The 19,031-nt window shown below is 63.5% G+C and overlaps 2 protein-coding genes across 4 annotated transcripts in view; one reads left to right on the top strand and one right to left on the bottom strand.

The window, feature by feature from the left end:
* The window catches only part of PCYOX1L (prenylcysteine oxidase 1 like), an 8,829-nt gene extending 5,770 nt beyond the window's left edge, over window positions 1–3,059 (top strand). The window contains exons 1-6 of one of the 3 annotated variants that reach the window (XM_041397629.1): window positions 48–76; window positions 343–549; window positions 998–1,172; window positions 1,252–1,463; window positions 1,552–1,692; window positions 2,250–3,059. In XM_041397629.1, coding sequence (XP_041253563.1) covers window positions 525–549; window positions 998–1,172; window positions 1,252–1,463; window positions 1,552–1,692; window positions 2,250–2,908 — 1,212 coding nt within the window. In that variant the 5' untranslated portion in view covers window positions 48–76; window positions 343–524 and the 3' untranslated portion in view covers window positions 2,909–3,059. Of the gene's footprint in view, window positions 1–47; window positions 77–342; window positions 550–826; window positions 1,173–1,251; window positions 1,464–1,551; window positions 1,693–2,249 lie in introns of those variants that run through there. The other 2 variants (XM_041397628.1, XM_041397627.1) reach the window with 2 other exon arrangements.
* Window positions 3,060–4,281: 1,222 nt separating this feature from the next.
* IL17B (interleukin 17B) lies at window positions 4,282–7,354 on the bottom strand. Its single transcript, XM_041397840.1, has 3 exons — window positions 7,334–7,354; window positions 6,176–6,462; window positions 4,282–4,708 (listed from the first exon to the last, which is right to left on the bottom strand). The coding sequence occupies exons 1-3, from the start codon at window positions 7,352–7,354 to the stop codon at window positions 4,462–4,464; spliced, it is 555 nt and encodes a 184-aa protein (XP_041253774.1). The 3' UTR covers window positions 4,282–4,461.
* Window positions 7,355–19,031: the final 11,677 nt, after the last annotated feature.

Here is a 19,031-nt window from a genome sequence, read left to right as displayed (position 1 = left end):
GTGCTGCCGGCCCTGGCCGCGCTGCTGGCCGCGCTCCCGGCCGCGCCCGCCGCCCGCGCCGCGCCGCGCTCCATCGGTACGCGGGGATGCCGTAGGGTGGGGTGGGCCTCCGGGAGCCCAGCGGGCGGGGGCCGGCAGCACCGGGCCGCCTCCCCGCCCCGCCGGGCCGGCACGGAGCGTTCCGCACCGCACCGCTCCGCTCCGCACCCTGCATCCCCATCCCCGAGCGTCGCCGCCCTCGCAGGCGGCGCTGGCGTTTCCCCACCGCGGCCGGGGGAGCGGCGGGACCCCCCGCGCCCCCGGGGCGATGCTGACCCGGCCTCTCGCCGCTCTCGCCCGCAGCCGTGGTGGGCGCCGGGCTGGGGGGCTCGGCCTCCGCGTACTTCCTGCAGCAGCACTTCGGGCCGCAGGTGCAGCTGGACGTGTACGAGGCGGCGGGCGTGGGCGGGCGCCTGGCCACCGTCACCGTCAACAAGCAGCAGTATGAGAGCCGCGGAGCTTCCATCCACGCCCTCAGCCTCCACATGCAGGACTTCGTCAAGATCCTGGGTGAGACCGGGCGGCCCAGTGCTTGCATGGCTTCCCTCGCTGAGCTGGGGGGCTGGGACACCCCCAGGCTCTGTGCTGCGGGTAGTGGGGTGGGTTACTGCCGGTCGCCCTTGGCACCCAAGGAATGTGGTGAGCCCCTTGCTGTCTCTCCTGTTGTGCCCTGGAGAGAGAAAGGGGCATGGTGGTCACCATCAGAGGGTCCTGATGGAATTAGTGTTGGGCGGTTGTTCACAAACTCCTACCAGTCTGTCCCAGTCAGCAGCAGCAGCTCCATGAGATGCCCCAACATGCTGTGGCTGGGAGCCCATGCCTTGCGGTCTCTCACTCCTGATGCTCCTCCAAGAGCATCTTTGCCCCTATCCCTGCCTGGACATGTCCAGTGCTGGCCTTTCCCAGGAGCCAGCCGGCCCCAGGGAGGGGCAGCCACGCGGTCCCTGTGCTCCTGCAGGCCTCAAGCACCGGCGCGAGGTGGCCGGGAAAAGCGCCATCTTCAGCGGGGAGCACTTCGTCCTGGAGGAGACCGACTGGTACCTGCTCAACCTCTTCCGCCTCTGGTGGCACTATGGCATCAGCTTCCTGCGCCTGCAGATGTGGGTGGAGGAGGTGATGGAGAAGTTCATGAGGTAGGAGAGCCCGTGGGGCTGGGGGGGTTTCCCTGGCACCAGGGCATCACCAGGTGCCCCCTGCTCCTGCCCCCTCCAGGATCTACAAGTACCAGGCACACGGCTACGCCTTCTCCAGCCTGGAGGAGCTGCTGCGCTCGCTGGGGGGCGAGGCCTTCGTGAACATGACCCAGCGCTCGGTGGCCGAGTCCCTGCTGGAGGTCGGTGTCACCCAGCGCTTCGTGGACGACGTCATCGCCGCCGTCCTGCGCTCCAGCTACGGCCAGTCCGTGCTGGTGCCCGCCTTCGCAGGTGAAGCCACCTCCTCTTGCTGTGTGACACTCCTCAGTGTCCCCTCTGCGGCCGGGCTGTGGAGCCACCCTTGTCTTCCTCTCTGCAGGGGCCATGTCGCTGGCGGGAGCCCAGGGCAGCACCTGGGCGGTGGAAGGAGGGAATAAGCTGGTGTGTTCAGGTCTGCTGAAGCTGACCAAAGCTAATGTCATCTCTGCCAGGGTGACAGGCATCTCCCTGCACAGCTCGGGTGAGCCTGGGCGTGGGTGTGGCTCTGGGTGCACCAGGGTGTGAGGCTGGTGGTGGCAGCATGGGAATGCTGTGGCTGGAGGGCATCCTGGTCCTGGTGAGGCATTTGGGAGAGGCCCTGAGGGCCTGTCCTCCCTTTGTCTGATCCAGTGGGGGTCTGTCCTTCTCCCTTTGTCTGATCCAATGGGACCCTGCAGCACCAACCTCAGGCCTGAGGTTGCCCTCCCTCCCTCCTGAGGTCCATCAGGTTCTCCTGTGGCACCATCCTTGTTGCAGGCTCGCTCCCCCTTCCACCACAGCAGAAAAATATCTGGGATGTGGGCTGTGTTCCCCCAGTCCTCTTTGCCCCCACTAGGCTGGGCCTCTCTGGAAACATTTTATGTCTTAATGAAGCCTTTCTGCCATCCTAAGGCATCAGAAACTCCTCTGTAACCATCAGGTGCTGTAGTCCAGCACTGCTGTGTGCTGCAAAACCAGGGCATGGTTGGAAAAAAGAGGGTCAGGGCAGCACCACCTGGGGCTCAGGGCTGCTCCTGACTGTCCCCTGTCTCTCTTCAGAGGGCAGAGCCCTGTACCAGGTCCACTACGAGAGCACCGAAGGCCAGGGCTCTGCTTTCTACGACCTGGTGGTGCTGACGACTCCGCTGCATCCCAGCAGGACCAACTTCACCTTCGACAACTTCCACCCCCCCATCGCCGACTTCCCCGGAGCCTTCCAGCCCTCCGTCACCTCGGTGGTGCACGGCTACCTCAACTCCTCCTACTTCGGCTTCCCCGACCCCAAGCTGTTCCCTTTCACCAGCATCCTCACCACCGACACCCCCGACCTCTTCTTCCACGCCATGGACAACATCTGCCCCGTCAACATCTCGGCGGCGTTCCGGCGCAAGCAGCCGCAGGAGGCGGCGGTGTGGCGCGTGCTGTCCCAGCAGCCGCTGGACAAGCCCCAGCTGAAGACCCTCTTCAGGTCCTACTACTCGGTGCAGGTGGCGGAGTGGCAGACGTACCCACGCTACGACGCCGCCAAGGCGCTGCCGCCCATCGTGCTCCACGAGAACCTCTTCTACCTCAGCGGCGTGGAGTGGGTGGCCAGCTCCATGGAGATGACAGCGGTGGCCGCCAAAAACGTGGCGCTGCTGGCTTACAACCGCTGGCATCAGGAGCTGGAGAAGATCGACCAGAAGGACTTGATGCACAAGGTGAAGACGGAGCTGTGACGCCCGTGAGGGGTGGTGGGCCAGGAGCTTTGGTGTGGGGTAGTTTGGGGAGTATTTATTGCCTTGGGGAGGCCGGGGGGGGCTGGGGGACAAGGGACAGGCTGTGTCCCAGTGACTTGAAAGCTTTCAGGAATACAGTTCCTGCCCAGTGTTGCTGTGTCTGTGCCGTGTGCCTCAGTTTCCCTGTTCCCTCAACCTAGGCTCTGCTGGAAAGGAGCCTGTGCCTTCTCCTGAAAAAGGGTCACAGTGTTTGGATCTTGGGGGGCTTTCAGGGGTGAGGCTGGCTGGCACTGGCAGCAGGTGGGTCCCCCCCGAGCTTCCCAGCTCTCTCCTGCCTCCCTGGCTTTGCCCTTGGGAACCTCACAGGTAGGGCTGCAGATCCCACGGCCTCTCCCATGCCTGGAGCCCAGCCCTGCTCCTGTGCCCCAGGGATGCAGGGAGGGCTCTCACAGCTCCTGCCAGGTGCTCTGTGCTTGGGGGTGTCCAGGCTTGTGTCCAGGCTGTGTCCCAGTGACTTGAAAGCTTTCAGGAATACAGTTCCTGCCCAGTGTTGCTGTGTCTGTGCCGTGTGCCTCAGTTTCCCTGTTCCCTCAACCTAGGCTCTGCTGGAAAGGAGCCTGTGCCTTCTCCTGAAAAAGGGTCACAGTGTTTGGATCTTGGGGGGCTTTCAGGGGTGAGGCTGGCTGGCACTGGCAGCAGGTGGGTCCCCCCCGAGCTTCCCAGCTCTCTCCTGCCTCCCTGGCTTTGCCCTTGGGAACCTCACAGGTAGGGCTGCAGATCCCACGGCCTCTCCCATGCCTGGAGCCCAGCCCTGCTCCTGTGCCCCAGGGATGCAGGGAGGGCTCTCACAGCTCCTGCCAGGTGCTCTGTGCTTCTGGGGCTGTCCAGGCTTGTGTCTGGGGGAGCAGAAGGGCCTCAGTGGGAGAAGCTGGGCAGGACAGAGGGGCAGCATGAGGGGCCAAGGCAGGGGCAGCTCAGACCAGGGCCAGCAATGCGCTTTATTGAGACCTCAGAAGCTGCTCAAACCGACAGCAGCTCGCCCTGCTCCTTGGACTGCCCAGCCTGGCACAGAGGAACCTCTGGGACGGCTGGGAAGGACTGGGAGGGACTGGGGAGGACTGGGAAGGACAGGAGGGCTGGGTGCTGCCAAGAGCTGTTCCAGCAATGGAGCAAACGAAGGGAAATGGGGACTTTGGGAAGGGAGGAGGCCTGATCCTGATCCTGATCCTGATCCTGCCCAGCCACAGGACCATGGGCAGCTGGCTCCCTCTCTCCCCCAGCCCACAGCTGAGTTCCTCCCTGGAGGCTGGGGGCGGTCGGTGTCTGGGACTGGGTGACTCCCAGGGGCTGCCTCTGCACTGGGTGTCCCCAAAGCAGCTGCTGGGGCTGAGGCTGACAGTCTGCAGGGGAATTTTGAGGAGCTCTCGCACAGGGACCTCCCCTCACCCTGATGCCCAGCCAGGTGGCCTCTCCCAAAGGGCAAGCTGGGGAAGCAAGAGCAAGCTGGTTAGGTGCCCAGCACTGGGGGAGCTGCAGGGCGTAGCTTTGCAGCCTCAGAAGATGCAGGTGCAGCCCACGGCGATGGTCTCCATCACCATCTGGTACTTCTTGTGGCACTGCTTGCCCGAGGGCCTGTGCCCCGGGCGCGGGCAGAGCAGGCGGCGCACGGGCAGGCGGCTGTAGATGGGAATGCTGGCCATGCTGCGGTCCTCCTGCATGGTGAAGGGGTTGATGCAGCCGGTGCAGAGGCACCGCGCCTCGGGGATGTCTGCTGGGATCCGTGTGGCGTCGTGGTTTATCCTGGAGGAGAGGAAACAGGACAGGGCTGGGGAGATGGTGATGGGGGCAGTGGGTGGTTGGGGTGAAGTGGGTTGTGCTTCACAGCCTCCAGCAGCCAGCACAGCCCCTGTGCTGGCACAGAGCCACCTTGCCTGTCCCCGAGACCCCTGCCCCACCTCCCTGGCTTTGCCCTTGGGAACCTCACAGGTAGGGCTGCAGATCCCACGGCCTCTCCCATGCCTGGAGCCCAGCCCTGCTCCTGTGCCCCAGGGATGCAGGGAGGGCTCTCACAGCTCCTGCCAGGTGCTCTGTGCTTGGGGGTGTCCAGGCTTGTGTCCGGGGGAGCAGAAGGGCCTCAGTGGGAGAAGCTGGGCAGGACAGAGGGGCAGCATGAGGGGCCAAGGCAGGGGCAGCTCAGACCAGGGCCAGCAATGCGCTTTATTGAGACCTCAGAAGCTGCTCAAACCGACAGCAGCTCGCCCTGCTCCTTGGACTGCCCAGCCTGGCACAGAGGAACCTGTGGGACAGCTGGGAAGGACTGGGAGGGACTGGGAAGGATAGGAGGGCTGGGTGCTGCCAGGAGCTGTTCCAGCGATGGAGCAAACACTGGGACGGCTGGGAAGGACTGGGAGGGACTGGGGAGGACTGGGAAGGACAGGAGGGCTGGGTGCTGCCAAGAGCTGTTCCAGCAATGGAGCAAACGAAGGGAAATGGGGACTTTGGGAAGGGAGGAGGCCTGATCCTGATCCTGATCCTGATCCTGCCCAGCCACAGGACCATGGGCAGCTGGCTCCCTCTCTCCCCCAGCCCACAGCTGAGCTCCTCCCTGGAGGCTGGGGGCGGTCGGTGTCTGGGACTGGGTGACTCCCAGGGGCTGCCTCTGCACTGGGTGTCCCCAAAGCAGCTGCTGGGGCTGAGGCTGACAGTCTGCAGGGGAATTTTGAGGAGCTCTCGCACAGGGACCTCCCCTCACCCTGATGCCCAGCCAGGTGGCCTCTCCCAAAGGGCAAGCTGGGGAAGCAAGAGCAAGCTGGTTAGGTGCCCAGCACTGGGGGAGCTGCAGGGCGTAGCTTTGCAGCCTCAGAAGATGCAGGTGCAGCCCACGGCGATGGTCTCCATCACCATCTGGTACTTCTTGTGGCACTGCTTGCCCGAGGGCCTGTGCGCCGGGCGCGGGCAGAGCAGGCGGCGCACGGGCAGGCGGCTGTAGATGGGAATGCTGGCCATGCTGCGGTCCTCCTGCATGGTGAAGGGGTTGATGCAGCCGGTGCAGAGGCACCGCGCCTCGGGGATGTCTGCTGGGATCCGTGTGGCGTCGTGGTTTATCCTGGAGGAGAGGAAACAGGACAGGGCTGGGGAGATGGTGATGGGGGCAGTGGGTGGTTGGGGTGAAGTGGGTTGTGCTTCACAGCCTCCAGCAGCCAGCACAGCCCCTGTGCTGGCACAGAGCCACCTTGCCTGTCCCCGAGACCCCTGCCCCAAGCTCACCTGTAGGCCCAGGGGGACAGGCTCCTCCGGTTGGACCTCCAGAGCCTCAGGTTCACCTGGCACTTGGTGTCCCCCGGCTCGGAGCCGTTCCTCAGCTGGCGCACCATGTCCTGGATGCTGTGCTCGTACTCTGCCATGCTGGTGTAGGGGTCATCGGGGGCCCAGGCCAGGGCAGGGGGGGCTGTTGGTGCCCGTGCCAGGCCCCTTCTCCTGCCCTTGGCTGCCTTGCTCTGGTCCTTGGCTTCGGGAACCAGGACCATGGCGAAGGTGAAGATGCAGAGGAGCAGCTGAGGAAGAAGGAGGATGGTGAGTGGCTGCTTGGGCTGCAGGACTGGCATGGAAGGGGAGCTCCCCCTCCTCCCCGGGGTCACCAGGTGATGGCAGGACCACAGTGACTTTGAGGTGGCACATTCAAAGCCCAAAGGCAGTGCTGGCCTGCAGGTGAGAAACACCTCAGGGCAGTTTGCAGGGGTGGTGGGCGCATGGTCATGATCTGATGCGTGTGGCTGCCCCTCACCCTGCTCGCAGCTGGCAATTGGTGTTGTCCAAAGTGCCCCTGCCTGTCCTGCCTGAGCTGTGCCCTGTCCCCTCCCTGCCCACCCTGAGGCAGCTGCATGCTGGGAATGACCCAGCTCAGGCCATACCTGGGCAGCCTCTGATTTAAAAGGAGCCTTACAGAGATGAGACAGTCAAGAATGAGATCTTTATCCAAACCCTCCTCTCCCTCCCTCTGTGCTCTGAGGACGGTGAGAGAGAAAAGATGCTTTTTTTCCTTCCCTTCTCCCTCCGGCCTCGCCGGGCTGTGCAGCCGTGTGCTGGCACCCGGCAGGCTGCCCAGCAGGGAACAAAGTTGCTTTCTGTAGTCCTGCTCGCTGCTATTCGTGTCCCTGCAGTGGCCCAGGCAGCCCCACACCCTGCCCGTGGCTGTGCAGTGCCCCGGGGCAGGGAGGCTCGGCCAGGGCTGTTCTCGGGCCGGGCTGGCGTGGCTCTGCTCTCCCCGGCTGCTGCATCCTCACCCTGCTGGCCACGGGGGCGATGGCCCTGGCAGGCCACAGCGGGCACCTCCAAGCAAACAACCCCAGGTAAACAAGCATGCAAATAATTCTGTTAGAGAAGGAAAACGAGGAGCAAGCCCTGAGCTGCCGGGGAGGCACCTACCAGGTTTGGAGCCCGCTCCATGGCCGTGGAGGGGTGCCGGCCGCTGTCCTGCACTGTGGCCGGTCCCTGCAAGCCGGGCAGCTAAAAAGGGAAAGCCCCAGCCCCCAGCTGTGCCCTGCCAGAGGTGTGTCCGGTCCCCAGGGTGCCAGGGAGCCTCGGAGCAGCCAGGGCAGGGGGCCAGCGTGGTCTGGGACTCGGCCACCCGTCACCGCCCCAGGCGCTGGCTCTGCTGGTGGTGGCGACTGCGGTCAGTGGCTTGTCCCCTCTGGACCAGGCAGCCCTGAGGGGCTCTCCTGGCAATAACATGCTCCTGGGAGGGCGTTTGGGCTCTCTTGGTGTCACCAGCATGGTCACAGCCCTCACAGGGCCGGAGGAATGCGGCTGCTGGGCTGGCAGAGCAGGGGCTCACAGCAGGAGCAGGGTGGCTGTGTCCCGTGCTGGCAGCAAGGTGAGCAGGTAACCTGGGGCTGAGAGCCCGCTGTCATCTGTGAGCCACCCCCAGCAGCAGCTCTGACGTCCCCAGGAGCCCCCAGACCCTTCTGCTCAGCAGTGAGATGATGGCAGCCATCACTCCCTGCATCCCTGGTCTGTCTGTCCCCAAACCCTTCCCCTTCTGCTGTGCTCCAGCTCCTGCCATGGGGACACAGCAGCTGTGCCCACAGCTGGCCGTGGGTCTGCGGGTCTGGGTGTGCTGGGTGATGCCCTGGCTTTCCGGGGCCAGGCACCGCGGTGCAGGGTGCTGCGGTCGGGGAAACTGAGGCACGGGGGTGCTGACTGTAATTCCCCGTCCAGGGAACAAGGGCTGGCATTGCACCCCTGCTCTGTCGCTGTCCGTGCGGTCAAGAGCCACGCGATGGTGCTGTCCGCCACCCAACCGCTCCCAGTCCTTCCCGTCTGCATCCCTCCTCCTCTCCATCCCTCCGTCCATCCCTCCGCCTCTCCATCCCTCCCTCCATTCCTCCCTGCATCCCTCCGCCCCTCCATCCCTCCCTCCATCCCTCCCCGCATCCCTCCGCCCCTCCGCGCATCCCTGTCTCCTCCCCTGCAGCCCCGGATGCCGCCGCTGTTCCCCACGCTCCCGGGCAGCAGGCTCTGCCCTGCTCCTTTGGATGTTTTCCTCCTTCTCCCCCCTCACTGCGCATCCCCAGGGATCTCAAGGCCCTTGAGCTTTGTAGGGCAGAGGGAAATTTCCACCTCCTTTTCCCAGTACATGAACTGTGTCTGTAGAAAACCCCATAAGTAGGGTAAAGGTGTCTGCACCCCCAGCTCACGCTGTCCCCCTCCTCCTGGCAGCCCTGGGATGCAGCAGGGACCAGCCTGGCAGCTCCCCCGCCCCAGCCCGCGTTAACCTCCCCAAGGACAGCCCCAGCACAGCGCTTCAGAGGCTCTGCTGTCCCCTTGGCTGACACCTGAGCACAGTGTCCCGTTTGTCACCTCAGGACCTGCCAGAGGAGCCCTGCAACCACCTGCCTGTGCTTCAGGCGTACGGCAGCACCCGGCCTTTGGCCACCAGCATTTTTTGGGGTGCAGAGCCAAGCCATGCCTGCACCCAGCGGCTTCACCCCTGTTCTGGCAGCCCCGGCAGGGCCGGTGGCAGCCCCGGGCGCCTGCGTGTGCCGCGGCCGCTGCGTTGTGTCAGCGCTCGGCAATGCTGTTTACACATGAGAGAGGCGCAGAGGCATCTGTGCCGGCAGCCAATTACCCAGTTTTGATCTTTTTTGGTGAAAAGGAAACCAGGCCTTTTCAGACATGGCCAAATTTGATAAGCTGGGGGAGGCGGGGGCGGGCGCGGGAGGCTTTTCCCCACCGGCCTCGCCCCAGGGAAGGGGCTGGGATGGGGAGGCTGGGACACGGCCAGCTCTGCCTCCAGGCTGGGATGGGAGGGCTGGGGGGCTCCGTGTGCCCATCCCGGCTGCAGTGCCATCCCTGAGGGAGCTGGGTGTGCTGGGGTTGGAGTGCTGGAACCCCCCAGGGCTCTCCTGGGCGGGGGTTACCCGGAGGGGAGAGGAGAGGTGCTCTCAGGTTTGGTACGTGCTCATCTCTGCTGCTGTCACCACTTTGCCACAATGCCATGGGGAATTTGGGTGGAGAGCGAGGCCTGGAGATGGGGAATGGGGATCCAAATGGGGCAGGAGAGGGTGTGAAGATAAGCTCCACCTGCCCTGAGTAAACCCAGGTGTTTATTTGCCAGACAAGCCTCATGGAACCCACCCAAGAGGCCAAGAGATGCAGGGCATCCGTGTCGTGCCACGCTCCCTGGCAGCAGGGATGTGCTGGGCAGGGATCATGTGGCAGAGCACACCACGGGGACTGCAGGTAAGGGAATGGGGGCAAGTCAGGCCACAGCTCCACGCTGGCAGAAAATAGCTTTGTGCAGTTTCCCACAAGCAGGAATGTCCCTGTAGGGGTGGGAGCTGCTGGGGTGGGGGCTGCAGTCCCCTCCATCTGCACTGGGCAACGGGCAGCGACGCTGCTGGTGCCACTCTGCAGGGCATGGCCACTTCTCCGGGCACCAGGCTGCTCCAGAAGGCAGCTCCTCGTGGGGTTTGTGCACACCTGAGCTCACACCCAGCCCAGCCAGACAGGCGGGTCTGGCAGGAGGCTCCAGCACGGCCTCATCCCTATCTCTGTGTGAGCAACATTTTCCACTCATCAAAGGAAAGCTCCAGCGAGCTGTCCTGGCCAGAGCCAGCCCTGTGCTGTGGAGGGAGGAGGGTCAGGTCCGGGGGCCTCCCATGTCCCCCCAAAACCCCCCTGGCAGGTAGTGCTGGCCCCGCCAGAGCACGGAGCTCACATCCTTATTTGCACAACGGCTCCAGAGACGCCCGAGCCAAAAAAGCTTATTTTAAGCTTGCTGGAAAAAGAACATTGTTTGGTGGGAATTAAAACTCCCCATTCTCAAAAAAGGGAAAAACAAAAAGTGCTTCATTCTGCCGGCTCCTGCCATTGCATAAACACAGAGGCAGGCACGGCTGGACAGGGAGGCCAGGAATTTGTTGCTGGCATCGAGCAGGATGGGTGCTCTCCCCCCAGCAGCTGTTGTGGGGCAAAGACCCCTCCTCATCTGTGCCCCCACTGTCCCAAAAGCCCCCATCCTGGCAGGAGGGGTGTTCTCGAGGGAGGGAAGGGGCATTTCCCCACCGTGGTGCCCGGGTGCCACGGGCAGGAGGGGTGCTCGTGCTGGCAGCCCGAGGTCTCGCTGGCCCGGACCCTGCATCGCTGCAAAATATTATTTATACAGCCCTAATCCAGCTCCCCGCGCGGGCAGCTGGGCGATGCTCGGGGCTGCCTGTAAATCACGCCCTTTGCATCCCATAAACAGCCAGATTTGGGCGTCGGGAGGCAGAGCTGAGCCGGGCTCTCCTCCGGGGCTGGGGGGACAGCAGCACTCCGGACAGGAGGCTCCGGGGGGAGCGGAGGCGTCGGGCCAGCGGCTGCCGGCAGCGCCGGGCGGGCGGGGAGGGGGAGATGCGCGTCGGGCGCATCCTGCGCGGCCCCTCCGGCACATCCATCACCCGCCCGCGTTTACTGCACGTCGCCGCTTACACGATCCAGACGCGCAGGTTCCTCCTGTCCCGCTCCTCTCCTGCCTTTTGTTTTCTTTTGCCTCCTGCTGCTGGAGACAGAGCACCTGATGGAAAAAGCCTGTTCTGGCGCTCCCCGCGCTGGAAACAGCCGCTTCCTTCCGTCGCTGCCCGGCACCGCGCCCGCTGCGGGGCCGGGGGCTGCCCCGGTCTGCCCGTGTCTGGTTCCCGATGGTGGCTCTGGGGAGGGCAGGAGGGGCTGGTGGGAGTGCCCGGCACGGACAGACCCTGGTCCTGGTGAGCCCCTCCGGGAGCTCTGTGCGGGGCAGCCTCAGGTCCCCATCGGACAGAGGGGGACAGAACCACGGGCTCCTCCAGGCAGGGACCACTGAGGCAGGACCTGGCCACGGGTCACCTCATCCAGCCTGGCCCCATGCCCTGCTCCCTCCGTGTCCCCTGTGCTTGCCCTCTGGCCTTTTCCAGCCCTTGGGCTCCTGGAAGCAGAGAGCATGGGTGGGCAATGCTAAAGAATTGTTTGGTTTTTGTTTTTTTTTTTTCCCAAGAAGCCCTTGGGAAGTGTTTCATATTCCAGGTACCTCCAGGTGGCTCTGGCTCCTCGGAGGCCACCAGGTGCCTCTCCCTGCCAGGTCTGGGCATGCTGCTGGCAGATTCAGGCACTGCTGCTCCCATCCCTGCTCTCCCTGCAGCTTCCTGGTGCCTGGTCCAGCGCAGGCTGGTTCCCTGCTTCTCCCTTCCTGCAGCTGGCAGGGCAGCTCCCTCCGGGATGAGGGATGTTCCTGAAGTGCTGAGGGGATGTTCAGCTCCTGCAGGACTGGCTCTGGTGCTGAGGTGGTGCTAAGTCCAGGGAGAGCCTCAGGGATGCCAAGCACTCCACACCATCCCTGTGCAAAGCCTGGCATGATGGCACAGGGGCCTTGGCCCTGGCTTTGGGGCTGTCCCAACCGGCTCAGGGGTCTGAGGATGGTAGGAGCCCTCTCTGGGATGTGTTTCTGGTGGAAGTCCTGCCCTGCCAGACTCCTACTCCACATTTGTCCCCATCCAGGTTGTAGCAACCACAGTGCCTGTGCATGGCTCAGCATCAGCCTCCTTCCCACAGCCAGGACGTTCTGATGGACACGAGAGCCCAGAGCCCAGAACCCAGCTCTGTGCTCCCCTCAGGGAACGTCATCACCTTGGGAAACCAGAGTTGAAGCTGGCGGTGCCTCCCTGGCTCTCCCTCAGTAATTTCATGCAGCAGAGGTTGTTCCTGCTGCTCCAGAGCTGAGCTCTGTGCTGGATTCACTGCCTGTGTCACCCAGCAGAGCAGCAGTGCCCAGAGCAGGGACAAACCCCATCCTTGCCCTGCCGGGGGCTGATGGAGCAGGGGATGAAGGCGCTCAATGCCGGCTGCTCCCCGCCCCAGCTGCCAACTGCTGCTCATTGTGGGGCCCTGGTGCTGGCTGGAGGCCATACATGGACTCACTCAGGTCCACATGGGGCCAGGAGGGGCCGGGCCCGGTGATGGAGATCCCACACCCCTGGAACTGGGAAAGGCCCCCGTGCAGCAGCCCCACAGCCCCAGCCTCGCCACCACCACCCCACGGGTGTCCCAGCCCTGGGGACAGGCAGGGACCTCACCCTGCACTCCCAGCAGAGCCCCAGGGCTGCCGTAAGGCCTTTTTTCCCAGGCCAGATGGAGCTTTTCAAAGCCATGGCAGTCAAGGGACCGCTCCAGCCGGGCTGGAGAGCATCTCCGCTTCCTCCGCTGGCCTCCGTGCTGCCCCGGCTCCCCACGGCCACCCAGCCCCGCTGCTCCCCCTCCCCACGGCCGTGGGATGCGTGTCCCCCGTGCACCACGCCGGGAGGAAGTGAGTTATGAGTTATTCCAAACAACTTTCTCCGGCCGGGATGGCCCCGGTTCCCAGGCGCAGCCCTGGCCGCTCTCCTCCCCCTCGCTTCCCCCAGCCCTCCTTCCCTCCGCTCCCCCTCTCCGCCTTAATGACTTCCACATGGGCCTCTGGCAGCCCGAGCCAAGCCTCCCAGCATTGTCTGAAATCTCCAAATTTAGAAGAAATATGAAAATTGTCAAGCGGCCCTTCCTTAGGGGGTAAAAGCAACACTGGGCCTGGCGGCGGCGCGGGGCCCACGTGAGGCCCCCCAGCCAATGGATCCCCACGGCGGCCCTGACAGCGCTGCCCGCCGCGGCCTGGCCTCCCCCGCCAGCTCATATAAGGTAAAAAGAAAAAGGTTTTTCCAGCTTCTGAGGAGCCTGCGAGGAGTTTTGCACCCAGGGCTCCCATGCCGGCCGCTTCAAAAAGGCCCGGCCTGCGAGGCCGGGGTGCCAGTGGCGGGGTGTAATGTGCCACGAGGAGGTGGCAGCACGTGGCCGTGTCCCCGCGGTGCCCGGGGCAGCTGTGGGCTCGCAGGTAGGTGCTGTGGATGGAGGGAGCGGGAGGGGGCACGGGTGGGTGTGTGGGCAGAAGGGATGGGGAGGTTGGCGTGGGCTGCCTGGCGCTATGGGAGCTGTCTGAAAACACAACTCCTCAGCATCCCCTCGTGCAGCCCAGCCCAGCGCACTCAGCAGCAGCTCTGGGGAGCTGGGCTGCACCCCGCGAGGTGAGTGGAGCACAGCCACCAGCAGGGAAATCTGCTGGGCATTGAGCTGGCAAGGAGTGGCCGAAGCCTCCTCAGAGTCAGGAGATCCTGGGCAAAGGGGTTCCCCAAAATCTGTCCCTCTAGCTCCGTCCTGGTGTTGGGCTTGCTGCAGTTCACCCAGCTTTTCAGATGTGGGGATGGACTCTCCAGGGCTGGAGGAGGAATTGCTGCATGCTCTGTGGATGTCTGGGATGGAAAATCCAGGAAGCCAGAGGTGAGCCCGGGCAGGTGGGCTCCTCACAGAGCAGGGACATGGAACCCTGCTTGGCTCCTGTGCTGCTGCCACTTTTGGGAAAACGAGCTGGGGAGGGAATGGAGCTGGGGCTCAGAGCCCGAGGCTCGCAGGGTGTTGGAGCCACTGTTCCCAGCACACTCACACCGACTGGGAGCACCCTGCTGCTGCCCTGGGCTTTTGGGAGCACCCTGCTGCTGCCCATGGCTTTGGGAGCATCCTGCTGCCCACGGTTTTGGGAGCATCCTGCTGCCCACGGTTTTGGGAGCATCCTGCTGCCCACGGTTTTGGGAGCATCCTGCTGCCCACGGTTTTGGGAGCATCCTGCTGCCCACGGTTTTGGGAGCATCCTGCTGCCCACGGTTTTGGGAGCATCCTGCTGCCCACGGTTTTGGGAGCATCCTGCTGCCCACGGTTTTGGGAGCATCCTGCTGCCCACGGTTTTGGGAGCATCCTGCTGCCCACGGTTTTGGGAGCACCCTGCTGCCCAAGCCTTTTGCGACCCCGGGGCCGCTGCCCTGGGCTTTTGGGAGCACCCTGCTGCCCAAGGCTTTTGGGAGCATCCTGCTGCCCAAGGCTTTTGTGAGCATCCTGCTGCCCACGGTTTTGGGAGCATCCTGCTGCCCATGGCTTTTGCGACCCCAGGGCCATCCAGCCTGTGCCCTGCCTCTTTCTATTCCCCTCTGGGAATGGCCCCAGCTGCATTTTCCCAGCCAGGGGGACTTCCCTGGCTCCATTGCTCTCCTGGGGAATGGTGGCTGCATCCTCAATGTCCTGGAGCTGCAGTGGTGGCTGCACAACGTGTGACCCTGTGGGGGTCAGCAGCTGAGCCCTGTCCTGATGCAGGGGAGGGCACAGGGAGGGCAGCAGGTGGTGGCCAGCAGGGCTGATGGCCTTGCAAAGGCTCCCCGGGTGGTGCCTCGTCCCTCAGGGCTGCCTTTGTGGGCTTTAGGGCTGGCTCTGTGCTCTTGGTCTGCTCCCAAAGCACTGGCAGTGGCTGTCCCCTCCTAGTGTCACCTGGGGACACTGTGCCCGGTGGCTCCAAGGTGCCATGTCCTCCTGCTCCTTCCTCTGCAGGGACAACTGCCAGGTGTTATTTGGGTCCAGTACAAGGACAGCGGGTCCAGCCAGGGCACGGTGCCATCCCCGGGGGTACAGGTCCTGTAAGGCTCTGTGTCCCTCTGCAATGGGACAGTGACAGTGACCAGGGCACTGCAGCTGTGGCCATCACGGTCCCAGTCTGTCCCCACTCTGCTGTTCCTCAAGGGTTTCTCTCGGTTGCTGGCTGCCCCTGGGGATGTTACAGCATCCTGGCACTGGCATGCTGCACGTGGGGCTGGGGAGCCACTGGTGGCACATGAGCTGTGTTCCCATCACCATGGCAATGTTCCTGGCACAGGGTATCCTGCCTGTGCCCAGCCTGGCTCCCCAGACCCCAGGCACCATCCAGGGAGCCCTCCAAAGGACAATGGAATGGCCTCTTCACTGCCAGCCGGTGGGAGAGAAGTCAACTCCCAACAAACACAGGCAGATGCCTCCGCCACAGATTTCCCAAGCAGTTATCAGCAGGAATTTGGGAAAGGCTGTGTCTAGACAGGCTGCAGCTCTGGGTGGCTGCTGGATAGAGTGGCATTTCCCTCCACGCTTGTCAAGAGAGAGCCTGCAGATGATTAAGAGCCTTTTTTCTCTCTTGCTCTCCTTTCCTGTCCAAGAACTACCCCTATCCCTGATCAGGCTTTTCCAAGGCTTGTTCCTCTGCAGCACCCAGGTATTTTCTACAAATCCATTTCCCACAACCTGCCTTTGCTCTTCCCTGGAATCCTGCCCCTCTCCTGGGGCTGAGTGGGAACAGCCAGTGCTCGGTGCCTGGTGGATCATCCTGCAGTGGCTCCTGGAGAGCAGGGCTGGGATGAGCTTCTCCCTCAGCCCGTGGCACCGCTGGTTCCTGGCCAGTGACAGCTCTGGCTGTGACACTGCTGTCTGTCTTCTGGTAGGTGACAGCTCTGGCCGTGGCACTGCTGGTTCCTGATCAGTGACAGCTCTGGTTATGGCACTGCTGTCTCCTGGTCAGTGACAGCTCTGGTTATGGCACTGCTGTCTCCTGGTCAGTGACAGCTCTGGTGATGGTGGCACTGCTGCCTTGTCATCAGTGACAGCTCTGGTTATGGCACTGCTGGTTCCTGATCAGTGACAGCTCTGGTTATGGCACTGCTGTCTCCTGGTCAGTGACAGCTCTGGTTATGGCACTGCTGTCTCCTGGTCAGTGACAGCTCTGGCCATGGTGGGTGCTGTGCCATGCCATGCAGGTGCTGGGCAGTGGTGTGGCACAGGTAGGGCAGTGCAGGGGCTGTGCCAGGCTGGGGACCCGGCTGTCCCCAGGGCAGCCCCAGCACCTGATCCTGTGCAGGGCAGAGGCAGCACAGCTCAGCAATGAGGCCAGAGGCTGAAATCTGAGCTCTGAGGCTGTTTCACCATGCCCTGAGCTTGGCTGGGAGCGCAGAGCAGGCGATGGCAGCAGATCTGCCCAGCGAGGGCTCCAGCCAGGGTGGGTGAAGCCCAGGTCACGTCCTGGGGCTGAAGGCCAGTGGTGCTGGGGGTGCTCGCTGCTCCTGAACCCCAAACCCCTCTGCCTGCCTGGGACTGTGTGTGCTCACAGAGCTCATCCCAGCCCTGTCTCCGTACCTGGCTGTTGGGAATGTGCTGCCTGCCTGCTCTGGGGATGCTGGGGGAACTGGGGCAGTGTGTGCCCAGCAGCACCGCCAACCAGGCACTGGGAGGGCACAGGGGAGTAGGGTCTCCTCCTCCTGTAGTGGCCCCAAAAAGGGGCACTGGATGGGAGGTGCTGGTGCTCCCCCAGCCCTTGGGGTACCCCATGTCTCTGGCTGAGGGCAGGGACAGCAGGGACAGGCTGGCATGGTCATGGAGCTGAGGGCAGGGGCTGGAGACAGACCCCATGCAGGGGCAGTGCCTGGGCTGCAGCTGCTTTGTGGACAGGCTGGGGATGGCCATGCTGTCTGTGGGGAGGGGGCTCTGGAGGGCTGGCAGGCCCATGGGCCAGCCCTGCGTCCCCATTGTGTGCACAGCGTGCGTGGCTGCCAGCTGGGGAGGTGACAGATGTGTCACCCTGCCCAAACTCTGCTTGAGGTGTCACATCCAGGCAGGAGCTTCTGAGCAGTAGCATCTTCCCTGTCCTACCCTGACTGAAACCTGCAGTGTGCAGCGCTGGAGCTGCAGGGGATGTCAGGAGGGGGGCTGCCCAGGGCTCTGCCAGCCCTGCAGGGTGGCACCAGTGCCACCTGCCCCATGGATCTCAGCGTGCTCAGGCCTGCCTGGGTCTGAGCTGGGATGGGCTGTGCCAGTGCCAGGGTGTGGTGGCAGGGACTGGGATGTGCTGGCAGTGCTGGAGGCTTCCCACCCTGGCCAGCAGGATCCGTGGGGGCTGGCTGGTGCTGTTGTCTTGGCCCTGAGCGGGTGTCCCCACGCTGCAGGGACAGCCCTGCCTTGGTGGCAGCACTGTCTCTCCCTGGGCTGGACTCTGCCAAGATGAGCAGCTCCCTTTGCACAGGGGATGGCAGCAGCCAGGGTTGCTGGGGAAGGGGCTGTGGGGTCTGGTGTGCCACACGTGTGGCAGATGCTCCATGGCCAGCAGGTCACCCTGGTCTCGCTGTGGGACCAGCTCGGTGGCCACTGGTGCTTGGGACAGTGTCTCTCTCCAGGCTTGGCCTTTTTAACTGAAATCCCTCATTGCAGATTTGTCCTTTGCTTATTTCCCTCTCCCTTTTCAACCTTATTTTTTAAATTTCATTTTGATTCTTCCCCACCTCCAGCCCCACAATTCCTGCTGGAGACTCTGCAGGGGAGCAATGCCTGTTACACCAATCCTGGTGCAACTTTTGTTCTCCTCTTTTTCCACATCTCATCTCCAGAGTTCAGGGAATTGGATCCACTTAGGGCATTTTATTTTACTGCATTGTATTATTTAGATGGCTGGGCAAGCTGGGAGCCTGTGGGAGGGATGTGAATTAAAACCTGCAGAGATAAGGTGATATAACTCGGAGAAGCAGCCAAAGTTGTGGCAGCTCAAGGAGCACGCCATGGCTGTGCCTCTGCCCGAGGAGGCAGCTCCAGCTCCAGGTTCTGGGAAGCTCCTGCGTGCCCACCATGCCAGGTGTCCCATCAGGACCCCTGCAAGAGTGGGGTGAGGAGCAGAGCCCGGGGGTCAGGAGGATGCTGGAGCAGCCTCCCGGCACTGCTTGGGAACAGCGTCCACGGGGAGCTCTCCCTGCCGTGCTCTGGGTTCCCACCAGCCCTTCCCAGAGCGGGCTGGAGGCCGGTGACGTGCTGGCCTGTCCCCTCTGGGACTTCACCCCTGCACCACTTCCTGCAGGCCGGGAATGTGACGTGTAAACAAAGTGGGGACGCTGCTGCCGGGCTGGGCTCCCACGCTCCGTGTGCCCCAGGGCCAGCCCCGGCCCCAGTGCCATCCCCGTGCCCCAAAACACCTTCCAGGGCTGGGCTGGGGATGGGGAGCAGCTCCGGGGGAGGAAAGCAGCCAGGGGTGATGGGGATGGGGTGATCCAAGGGCCGGCAGCAGCGAGGAAGAGCTGAGGCTGTGGGAATGGCAGTGACCAGGCTCCTGTGTCCGGGGCTCCTCTGCAACTTCCATGGCTTCTTCCAGCCACGAGTCCCTGTTCTGCTGCTCCTCCTTCTGGAGACTCCTCACCCCCAGGCCAGGATCTGCAGCTGGAGGGTTTCAGCCCCTCACCACAGCACTGACACTAGTGGGTTCTGCACGGCAGAACCGGGCACGGTGGCCAGGCAGGGACAGTGGGGACAGTGCCCTTCCCTGAGGTGACAAACAGAAAGGTGGCAGAGGCCTCGTTGGTCCCTGGGCTCCCTCCAGCCATGCCATGCCATGCCACCAGCAGCAGAGCAGCGTGTGCAGGATCCCAGTTCTGCAGAGACACCAAATTAGGTGATTTCTCCCCTGCTCTGGCCCCACAAAGCAGATGCTCTCTCCCCTCTGCACCCATCCCCTGCTCGCAGCCCCCCAAACCTGCTCCTTTGTTCTTGGCACTATAATTCATCCCAGCAAAACCCAGTGAGCCAGAGCAGCATCCCCCTGGGCCCCCTTGGCTCGTCCCCAGCAAGGGAGATGGGGGGAGATGGGGGCTGCTCGGGCTCCAAATCTGCCTTTTTGACCATAAAAGGGCAGGCACGCAGCCCCGGCAGGAGGATGGGAAAGGGAAGGCAGAGCTATTTATAGCTGAGCATCAGGACCTCAGCC

Source organism: Onychostruthus taczanowskii, unplaced genomic scaffold (assembly GCF_017590055.1).
Source record: "Onychostruthus taczanowskii isolate IOZ18803 unplaced genomic scaffold, ASM1759005v1 scaffold14, whole genome shotgun sequence".
Classification (NCBI taxonomy): domain Eukaryota; kingdom Metazoa; phylum Chordata; class Aves; order Passeriformes; family Passeridae; genus Onychostruthus; species Onychostruthus taczanowskii.
This window is presented reverse-complemented; position numbering and strand designations above follow the sequence as displayed.